Source organism: Octopus bimaculoides, chromosome 9 (genome assembly GCF_046866305.1).
Source record: "Octopus bimaculoides isolate indiv1 chromosome 9, ASM4686630v1, whole genome shotgun sequence".
Classification (NCBI taxonomy): Eukaryota; Metazoa; Mollusca; class Cephalopoda; order Octopoda; family Octopodidae; genus Octopus; species Octopus bimaculoides.
Window position 1 is genome coordinate 89221831 of NC_142936.1, and position 12500 is coordinate 89234330.

The 12500-nt window shown below is 32.6% G+C and overlaps 1 protein-coding gene and 1 non-coding gene across 2 annotated transcripts in view; both read left to right on the forward strand.

Moving 5' to 3' along the window:
- Positions 1 to 2785, forward strand: part of LOC106875243 (uncharacterized) — a 692073-nt gene extending 689288 nt beyond the window's left edge. Inside the window, exon 7 of the transcript XR_016243243.1 lies at positions 2683 to 2785. This is a non-coding gene — a transcript (uncharacterized LOC106875243). The remainder of the gene's footprint in view (positions 1 to 2682) is intronic.
- Positions 2786 to 4725: 1940 nt separating this feature from the next.
- On the forward strand, positions 4726 to 6967 carry LOC149134244 (5-hydroxytryptamine receptor-like). The gene has a single exon (XM_089357994.1). The coding sequence runs from the start codon at positions 4803 to 4805 to the stop codon at positions 6204 to 6206; it is 1404 nt and encodes a 467-aa protein (XP_089214120.1). The 5' UTR covers positions 4726 to 4802; the 3' UTR covers positions 6207 to 6967.
- The last annotated feature ends 5533 nt before the right edge of the window (positions 6968 to 12500 follow it).

Here is a 12500-nt window from a genome sequence, read left to right on the forward strand (position 1 = left end):
AGCTTGGCATTATCCAAGTCAGGTAAATTAAACTAGATTTGTAAATTTCTTTCGCTCTTCGTTGAGTTACTGTCAGCATTTTAGATTAACAAGCTTTGAATTAATTTTTTTTTTCCGATATTAGTCCTTTTCGTAATTTTTCACGTGTAATGTGATGCAAGAGGTTGTTTGTAGACAGTTGAAAAGAATACTTTTAACAAAATATTTTAAAAAATAAATGATAGCCCTGTAGTTGCGTGCGGGCCCCCTTAGTCTCCTGGCAACCAATATTTTTAGACCCAGTCTGCCACTGGTCACCTATGTTAATGAATGTTGGGTAATGGCCAAAACAGTGGCATTGCGAATATCAGCGGCCGAAATAGGGTTCCTTCAAAAGATTTCTGGATCTCTGGAGTAACGTCACTCGACAGGGTCAGTAGCTCGAAGATCAGGCAGTCTCTCATGGTCGACTGCTACATCTTCGCGTTCAGAGATGACATCTTGGTACTACGCATACGTGAACAGAATGTCGCAGGAAAGAGTCACAAGACAGATTCTTCAAGGCTAGCCAACCGGCAGAAGAACTAAGGGTAGACCATGAAAGATATGGTTAGATAATATCCATAACCTCAAGTTGGTCACGCTTATGGAATCCATCAGAAAGGTTTAATAACAGTTACTTCTGACAGGACCTTATAAATGTGATACCTGAGTACTCTACCACCACAATCCTCCAAGGTAAGGTGAACGATGATAGACGAATGGAAATTTTAATCTCTAAGCTTAATTTTCGATGTAGCCGATTTATAAATTATGAACTATTTTATATAAACTTGAAAGTCTTGAAGTTATAAATTATTTGAAGAAATATTGCGTTTCCTATTTGGTTTTCAAGGTTCTTAATGTGAACTCGTATGTTAAAACATATTTTATTTTAAATCAGGTGTATCATGATATCAACAATAAACACATGCACCGAATATGTTTCAGTTCTCTATTACTTATTTGTCAATTAGTTAAAAATTCAACCAATGAAGTAATCGAGACCTGAAGCAAACGTGGAGCAGAGAGGGTACGTCTTTGATGAGGTCACGAATGGTGAGGAAAGGATTGCTCGACTGACCCTGTCATTAATCAAACAAGCGATTAGTTACTTTGTTAAATAGTTAACCAATGGATATTAGATAAGTGAAACGGGGCTAGTATGTGCATGTATGATTCACATAGTGACCTAACCAAGATTCATCAACAAATTGTATGAATATTTTATAAAATCGGACGGAATAGAAACATCGTATACATGCATCATTCACGACAAACTTTTTTACAAACCGTTTGATCTCACAACGTGTGCACACACACATACACACACACACACACACACACACAAACACACACAAACAAACACACATACACACGCACACGCACAAACACACAAATATACAAACACACGCACACGCACATACACACACACATCCGTGGAGTAAATATGATTTAAGCCACATAATAAATGAGATTGCTCAAATGACAGAAAGACAATGACAGTTGCGATGAAGGAAGAACATTCAAGATGAAATACATCAGCCATCACCCAAAATCTTTTACACTAGGCTAAATCATACAGACTAATTAATTACGTTTAAAATCCTATCATTGTCACTACGTAAAGCCGAATGCCAAAAATAACATAACATTTAAATAATTCTTTCTCAATATTAATTAATAAATCATCAAAACCTCCAAAATCAGATCTCGTAATATTAATCTATTGCTGGTCACTATAGATTCCTGCGATCAAAATGAATCGGCCAACCAACTAAATGAATCAAAATTCAGCTGTAGACATAATTCAAAATAATGCTTCTGTTTTCAATTCATAAATGTGACTATCCCATTGTTATGGGAATATATTTACCACATTCATTAAGCTCTAGATTACCATTAATACAGTACTGGGTAAACCTTAAACTTCATCCCGTAGTGGGGGCCTTGTTGCGAGAGTTCCAGGTTTTGAGGAGTGTGTGGAACCATCTGTTACGCACTATTGTTTCCAGGTCAACTCAGACCCAGGGCAGTAACAACTTTTATGGGCTTAGCCAGGTGTTAACTAGCATAGGTGATCACAGGTCGACGGAGCTCGTCAGCGTGGAAGGCAGTCCGTCTGGGAGAAGGGAACTCCGACATAAATCCATCGCTTCCATGCGGGCTGGCGCGAACAAGGCGGATCTTCATTATTCCTGAGACATCCGACAGCCCACTGCAACCACCGTAACCAGATCTAGCATGTCACCAATCCCAATGGAGCCGCTGGTGAAAGTGGGTAGCCAGATTCGTGGGCCTTGTGATTGCATAACATGGTCCACCCTAGACAACGATCGTCTCTGCTCCTTTTCCTAAGACCAGTTGCGATCCTCAACAGCCAACCACCTCAGGCGCTGGCACCCTTTTCACCCATCAAGATGAAGAAGCTTAATCGATCACTACAGATCAACAACTGGCGTAAAAGTTAACGCTGTCGACGAGAGTACTAACACTGGCTTGAATATAATATAATCCTACTTTCTGATCCCGTATATTTCTCGTTAAATTCTGTTTTTTTAATTCTTGAATACATGCTTTTCTTAATGTTATCTTCCTGTTTAATATTTTAAATATGTTGATATCTAATTATTTTTATTTTTTCTCTGTTCTTCTTTTCTCCAGTGGCCATTTCGATTTCAATAAAAGAACGAATGAAAAACGACGAGGTCAGAAGTATTGGAAAACGATTTCGTTCATCCTGGATATGACAATTCACAAATTTGTAACCAAGGAACCCAAGCCTTAGAGTCGCTTTCCATTCTTTAAAATCACATTTATCTCCGACATTATGCGTGGCAAACCAAGTTATGACAATACCAATGAAAAGTGGCCATTTTAAATAAAGAGATGTGCATTTGTTTTCTTTTGTCTGACGCATGCGTGCTCCCAACGATGTAATTACGCTACTACGTTGTAACATTAAACCCAGCCAATGTATCACTAAGACATAAAATGAGAAATTCAACTCAAAAGCTAGAAAACAAAAATAATAAAAGCGAAAATTTTAAAATTAAAGTTGTAAAGAAAATAATCACGTTATAAAATATAACAACTAAAACAACGACAATAATAACGCTAACAATAGAAAAGGAAACAGGAAATCCATCTCTATATTTTATTTGTGTTTCTGTACATATTTCAAAAACACTAACCAGCGCCACCTACCAATAATAAACAACTAAAAGCAAAAAGAATGACGAAAATGTAAAAAAAAAAGAGACTAATAAGAGAAAAAAAAACGATAAAAAGCAAATCTGAATATTTTGCTTTATTGATTTTTGTTTGTTTTCCAATATTATTTTATATGTTTTTTTTTCTTTTTTTAATTTTATTTATCTTCAATTTAATCGAAGAAAATAACTTAAATTCAAAATTTTAAAATACCCTAAACAAATCATATCGATTTAAATCAAACGAAAGGAGCGAGAGAGAGTGAGAAGGAGAAAGTCAAAGAGAGAGAGAGAGCGAGAGAGAGAGCGAGAGAGAGAGCGAGAGAGAGAAAGAGAGGGAGAAAGAGTAAATATTAGAGAGATTGTAAAAGAAAGAGAAACAGAGAGAATCGGAAAGGTGATAAAATTTAAATAGAAATATATATAAAATGTACATAAAACGTAAAATGAAGACGAGTTAAACGTGTGTGTATGTATATGTATATATATATATAAATATATAAATATATACATATACGGGTATCTATACATATTCACATATATATATATATCCACTCATGTATATATTTGAATATATGTCAAGAGAAAGTCAGAAAGAGAAACTTTAAACGGAACGAAATGTGGAAGGAAAAAAATGATTTTTGGTTTAAAAGAAAGGAAAAAGGATAAATAACCCCGTTTTTCTTTTCTCTTCTTGTTATTATCATCATCATCATCATCATCATCATCATCATCATCATTATTATTATTATTATTATTATTATCATTGTCTTTAATATTGCCTGTTTGTTTTTTTGTTGTTTTTGTTGTTTTTTTTTTCTCCTTCGTAGCCTTCCTTTAATTACGCATCTTAAGGATACTCACCTATTGTACGAATACACACATGCAAAAGAAAAAAAAAAGCAGACAAACAAAAAAAAGAACCCCTTCATATGAATTTGAGGCTGTTTCACGTCACGCGTGATCGCACAACAGAAATTTCTCTCCGTATTTAAAAAAAAAAAACAACCCCATCACCATCTTCTGTATTCCAGAACGATGTAACATCATTTTGAAGATACTAAGAAATAGATACATATACTGCGGTACACAGACATATATATACACATATATATAATTATATTTATATAAGTTTATTATTGTACAGTAACGTTATATATTTTCATATATAGTGACAAACCGTTACACACATACACCCGCAGCCATATATTTTTGTTTATTTATGTACTGGTGAGGTTTCATTGTTCTTTTCCTCTTCGTTTCGTTGTTCTGCCTTATCTGTATATACAAAATATTATAGACACATTATATATAAATTTATGCCTTAGTGTGGCATGTGCATATATACACACATATAAACAGAAAAGAAGACAAACACATGCATTCATAGGAGAATCTTATAAACGAACAAATACACCCACACATACGAACTTATATATATATATATATATATATATATATATATATATATATATATATATATATATATATATATATATATATATATATATATATATATATATACGGATCGCTGTGCGTTCTGAAATTTTTTTAACGTTGTGAACCTCAAAGATGTCTGTTGAAATCAGTCAAGAAGACCACAGAATGGTTGTTCATAATACTACATACAGCTACCACACCGATAATTCGACAATATACTATTTCATGGACAACACGTCATTCCTGTACCCAAATCTTTCTCACTTGCCATTCGCACCCGACGAATATGAGAGTCTATCGATCTCAACCAATTCTGTGCCGTCACTTCGACCTCAATTTTACAGCGTCGAACATGCCATATCGACATCCATTATACTGGGACTTCTCATTTTAGCCACAATTATCGGTAATGTGTTTGTCATTGCTGCGGTGTTACTGGAGAAAAATTTACACAATGTTGGCAACTATTTAATCATATCGTTGGCGGTGGCTGACCTGATGGTCGCATCACTAGTCATGCCTCTCAGTGCTGTTAGTGAAATCAGTAAAATATGGTTTCTGCAAAAAGAGGTATGTGATATGTGGACCTCCTTCGACGTACTCTGTTGTACGGCTTCGATCCTTCATCTGGTAGCGATTGCGATGGATCGTTACTGGGCTGTGACCAATATAGAATACATACGAAACCGGACGCAAAAACGGATTATTATCATGATTGTCCTTGTATGGACAGTGGCCATGTTTATTTCGATTCCACCGCTGTTCGGCTGGAAGGAGATGCAAGACGAACCCGATATTCCGGAACTTTGCATAATCAGTCAAGATCTAGGTTATACCGTCTTCTCAACAGTTGGAGCCTTTTATTTACCCATGTTTATCATGATGTTCATTTATTTACGTATATTCATGGTGGCACGATCGAGAATCCGTAAGGAAAAATTCGGCAAAAAGAAAACACCGAAAACAGACAGCAAAGATCACACGACGGTGAGTTTGTTATCGAAGCTGAAAGACGCCAAGAAACACTCTAGCCAGGAATCAAGCCCCGAAAAAGACGTCCAGCAGCAACAGAACAATCACGTACACCAGCACGAGCAACAACAGCAGCTGCCGTTAGTCGAAGGAGATGGCAACCTGTCAACGATCAAAGTGAAAAATGGTCACGTGGACGAAGCTCACACGGTGATGCTTCCAGTTGTCGATCAAGCAGAAGCCGTCAGGCGAGAGAAATTGAAAAACAAGGAGAAGTTAGAAATCAAACGGGAGCGAAAAGCAGCGAGGACTTTGGCCATAGTAACAGGGGCGTTTATTGTGTGCTGGCTTCCATTCTTTATTATTGCCTTGGTTCGTCCTTTCTTCATGGATGCGATGGAGGTACCAAAGGTAGTGATGAGTATTGTGTTGTGGTTGGGTTACATGAACAGCTTACTTAATCCGGTCATTTATACCATTTTCAGCCCCGATTTCCGGAACGCATTTCAAAAAATCTTATTCGGAAAATATCGACGGAATAAACCTAGAAAGAATTTCTACTGAAAAAAAGATCAAACAAAAAGAAAAAAGAAACATACATTTTTTTTTTTTTTTCGTTTTTCAAAATATTGTCTGTTTTCATACTTTCCGTCTGTCCGTTTGTCTGTCTTTATTTCTTTCAGTGCTTGAACCAGTGACGTCCACGACGAGGTGACAGCGTCATAATGATGTTGATGATAAAGATGATGTTGATAATGACGATGATGATGATGATGATGATGATAATGATGATAATGATTATGATGATGATGATGATGATGATGATTGTGGAGATGACGTTTGTATTAAGTGGTGGTGGTGGTGGTGGTGGTGTCGGTTGTATTTCTGATTAATTAGCTTCATAATATTTTGTGTTTGTTTGACGAGAGAGAGAGAGAGAGAGAGAGAGAGAGAGAGAGAGAGAAAGAAAGAAAGAAAGGAAAAGAAAGAAACACAAATAAAGAAAAAAATCTGCAGAAAAAAAACGATATTAAGATCAGAAGAAAAAATATATAAAAGAAAAATATTACTAAAAAAGAAATTAATTTTGAAATATATATATATATATATATATATATATATATATATATATATATATATATATATATGATATTTACCAGAAAAGTACAAAAAATACTCAAAAAACAAAAAAAAACAATGAAATCTGCTTTGTGAAGGGATGTTGAGACAATAATGACTAACGGTGACATTGGTGGTACGATGAAGATGATGGTGATGACGATGGAATTCTTGTTGGTGATGATATCATTGTAATGGTAGAAAAACGGAGATGATGATGATAATGATGATGAAGATGATGGTGACATTAATTGGGACACCGTGCGGATGGCGGTTCAGTGGTGATGGTCACGATGTTGGTGGTGTTAATGATAGTGCCAAGATAATGGCGGCAGTGATTCAGTGTTTATACCACGGTGATGGTGATGGTGATGATGATGGTTATGTTAATGATGATGATGAGGATGATGGTGACGATGGTGATGATGATTGGTGATAAGGATGTTGGTGTTGATGATTTCAATCATATTATTCGTAATGACAATTATAATAATCACAATTGTTATAATGACAATAAAATGGTAATAATCTTAATAATGATGGTAATGATAATGTTGAAAATATCAACAACAACAACAACAACAATAATAATAATAAAAATAATAACAATTGTAATAATTGTAATAATGATAATACTTCCTATAATAACAATAATAATAATAATAATAATAATAATAATAATAATAATAATAATAATAATAATATAATGATAATGATGATAATGATGATAATGATGATGATGATGATGATGATGATGATGATGATGATGATGATGATGATGATGATGATGATGATGGTAATGATGATTACGTGGTAGTTGTGGAGTGAGGACCGGGGAAGCGGGAGATGGACGACTGATAAGTCTGACGTATTAGAGGAGATGGAAACGATAGAGATAATTGTTACGATAGAGGAGGAGGAAAATGAGGAGGAGGGGGAGGAGGAGGAAGGAGAAGAGGGGGAGTTAGAATATAATGATGGCGATGACGTACGCAATAACAATGATGATGATGATGATGATGATGATGATGATGATGATGATGATGATGATGATGATGGTGATGTTGACGATGATGACGATGATCACGTTGATGATGATGGCGATGATGATGATGATGATGATGATGATAACGATGGTAGTGGTAGTAATGAATTGAGGAAGGTATAGTGATGTAATTTCATAAAGAGAAAACCAAGGCGTTTAATAGAAAAAAAAGAGACCATCAAAAGCCACAGCAACAACGACCACAATAACATTGAAAGTTATATAAACCAACGATGCGAAAAGGTAACCAGTAAAAACTTCATCGGCGTTTAACCATCTGAAAATGTAACATATTCACATGCATAAGAGTATAATATATATATATATATATATATATATATATATATATATATATATATATGTATATATATATATATATATACATATATGTATATATATATATATATATATATATGTGTGTGTGTGTGTGTATATATGTATGTATGTATGTATGTATGTATGTATGTATGCATATTTAGTAAAAATTTAGATTCAAAATTGAATGTGGCACTTAAGTTTAGGCACCAGAATATAGTGTGGTATTATTCAAAACAATTCCAAAGGCAAAGTGATCAAAAATTAAAAAAAGCAACACGAGTTTTAAAGGTTATTGCAGTACGCACGTTTCATGCTACTCCATTTATTTAAATAATGCGAGCATTACATTAAATGCAAAACGCAGAGCAATCCTCAGCTGCACAAGGATATAGAAAATTTACTGAAAATTTCATTTCAACAGAATGGATATATTTACTGTTGTGACAACTTTTAAAAAATCTAAGTGGGAAAGAAGAATCCATAAAAACCATCTTGACATAGCCAAGGCTAGCAGGCTAGTAATTAATTCTAGTTAGAATTCTAACTGTCACTGATTTTATTTGTTTCTTATCTAGTGATTTAAAGTTAAAGGGGGCAATCAACCTTTCACTTATAAGGAAAGGGAAGGTGTAAGCATTATGCACGGATATGGTTGTAAAGATTCCTCTGGTCGTAGTGGCAACACAATTTTAGGTTGAGGTTTATATGTATATATATATATATATATATATATATATATATATATATATATATATATATATATTAATAAAATACAGGGTAGCAAAGAAAATTTTAGAAATTTTATTTTACCACCAGTGGTCTAGTGAGGGTAAAAAAACAGTCAATAGACTATGTATTATTCATTTAAAATACAGAGATGCCTGTAATAGGACATCTAACCCGCTAGAGATAGCAGCAAGACTACATACCACAAAAAGTAGGGATAATTTCGAAACGGAATGAAAAATAAAAACATTTACCGATCTATATTCTGTACCATGGTTTCAAGTCAATTTTAGTAAGATAAAAATTATATATCTCACAAAAGAATATAGATCGGTAAATGTTTTTATTTTTCATTCCCTTTCGAAATTATCCCTACTTTTTGTGGTATGTAGTCTTGCTGCTATTTCTAGCGGGTTAGATGTCCTATTACAGGCATCTCTGTATTTTAAATGAAGAAATATATATATATATATATATATATATATATATATATATATATATATATATATACATACATATATATGTGTGTGTGTGTGTGTGTGCGTGTGTGTGTGTATGTATGTATGCACTTATTTATAAATGCATATATGCATGCACACATGCATATATGTATGTATACACACACACACACACACACACACACACATGTGTGTGTGTGTGTGTGTGCGTGTGTGTGTGTGTGTGTGTGTGTGTGTTATTTATATTAAACCTGCAATTATACATATATACATATATATATACATACATACGGATAGATTAAATCATACAAAGCGAGAGATAGACCAGTTAAAGCCAAACTCCGTGTTGAATGGACGTTTTTAAAATAAAACTACAATAAAAACAAACGGACTTTTCACCTTGGTACGAAAATGATGTAAGGCGGGCGGAATAAATGAAGTCTATTTTATTATTTACTGTGGTCAATAGAGTAAAATAGACTTCATTTATCCCCCACCCCCGCCTTACATCATTTTCGTACCAAGGAGAAAAGTCCGTTTGTTTTTATTGTGGTTTTATTTTAAAAAACAATGGCCATTCAACACATTGGAGTTCGGCTTTAGCTGTTCTTTCTCCCTCCCTTTGACTTTATATATATTTGCATAATTTGTCGCTATCAGCCCAGCGACATATTAGAAAGCGTGTTTGAATGTAGATGAAGAAGTAAATTTCTTCTTAATCTGTTACTTTTATCAATATTCTGAAATACCTTGAGTTACGAATTGATGAGGATAAATAAAGGTAAATATATTCATAGTTATATTTCTTCTTAAAATATGGAAAGATCGAAAAATGTGCTTCTAAATTAAGTCAATTTTTTTCTAAAAATGATTTTCTTAGTTTTTACATTAATCGTTAACATTGTTTCGTATTGACCATAGTAACTAAAATATAGACTCCATTTTTTTCTGCTCGCCTTACATCATTTTCGTGCCATTCAACACGTTGGAGTTTGGCTTAAACTGCTCTTTCTCACCCTCTCTCTCTCTCTCTCTCTCTCTCTCTATATATATATATATATATATATATATATATATATATATATATATATATATATATATATATATATACTTTATTCAAAAGCAGCAGAAATATAACAAAAAAGTGTTACGCGGAGTTTCACGCACTCGTTCATCGGACAGTTTTGTTAGAAAGACTGTTAGACAAAACTGTCCGATGAACGGGAACATGAAACTCCGAGTAACAGTTTTTTGTTATATTTCTGCTGCTTTTAAATAAAGCATATTACTCAGCCTCGGGTATTTGAGTACTCTTTTTTCCACCTTGTTGCACATTTATGTGCTTACTCCAGTATATATACACATATATATATATATATGTATGCATGTATATTCCCAGACAGACTCGCGAACACACTTATATTCAAATAATTATTACTATTCAATAAGTCGAATGCTACATTAAGTTTTCTTTACAAGAAATAATATAAAAATACAGTAATGTATAGTATTATGTGGGGCTGGGGGCATTCAGAACAAAACTATATTGAAATAGAAACCAGAGAAATAACGCGAAAAATATTAGGACGCCATGATGCGGTAGTGATGGTAATGCGGATGATGATCATAACGTTGATAATTATCATCATCAGCATCGTAGACGTCGGCATCATCCTGATGGGAATAAAATAGATGACTGACATAATGATCGTGATGGTGAAAATGCGGAAGACAGTGATGATACGGAGGAAAAGGAGGATGAGGAGGCCATTGGTGGATATCTTATTGTTTCCTTCTTCTTTTTATTTTTATTTTTATTATTATTATTATTATTATTATTATTATTATTATTATTATTATTATTATTATTATTATTATTATTATTATTATTATTATTATTAAATGAGAGTATAATTTTTAAAGAATATTAAATAAAATTATGATCCTTATTGACATTATTATTGTTTGTGGCAATAAAACAAATTATTACCATTATTATTATTATTATCATTATTATTATTATTATTATCATTATTATTATTATTATTATTATTATTATCATTATTATTATTATTATCATTATTATTATTATTATCATTATTATTATTATTATTATTATTATTATCATTATTATTATTATTATCATTATTACTACTACTACGACTACTACTACCATAATTGTTAATGTTTTTGTTACTGTTGTTATGTTTATCATTATTTTTATTATCCTTGTTGTTCTTTTTTCTTCTTCTTTTCTTTCTTCTTCTTCTTCTTCTTCTTCTTCTTATTATTATTATTATTATTATTATTATTATTATTATTATTATTATCAATATTATGTTTATTATTATTACTATTTCTATTGCCGTTGCCTTGATTTGTGCGAACTCTTCCGTCTCAACCACAGACCTCAAATAATATCAAGTTGGACGCTTTACTCTGGGTGTTATTTTGTAAGTGCCAATATTATATTGCAGGCAAAGGAGACCAAGCAAATTTTCTTCACACTACTGGTGTTATCATTATTATTATTATTATTATTATTATTATTATTATTATTATTATTATTATTATTATTATTATTATTATTAATATTATCATTACCGAAATATCGTATTTAAAAACGATACGCTAAATACAGAAAAATCAGGGAATATATTGACTAACAAGAGATCTTTGTGAGTGGCTAAACAACAACAGGTATACTAATAATAATAATAATAATAATAATAATAATAATAATAATAATAATAATAATAATAATAATAATAATAATAAACACTTTCAATACAGTAACCATAAGAGCACCACAGCAAACCACAGCACATACCCAAGGCACACAGACCTGCGCTCGGTAGTGAAGTGAAAGCACGCTATAAAATTAAAACTACTGAATAATAATAATAATAATAATAATAATAATAATAATAATAATAATAATAATAATAATAATAATAATAATAATGACGATAATCTAACTGATTGGAAGTGTTATCATGTACATTGTTTCGTCTCGGTATAAAAGATGGACTACAGCAAATATTCTGTTCAATACCACAGATTTGCTTGTCAGTTGCTTGATCTTAACTAGTTGAGCATCTCCTTTAGTGGCTGACGATATGTGCATCTCTGATCATGAGCAGAAGTAGTGGGGGATCATCATAGCCATGTGTTGAGAGAAATCATTTGGGG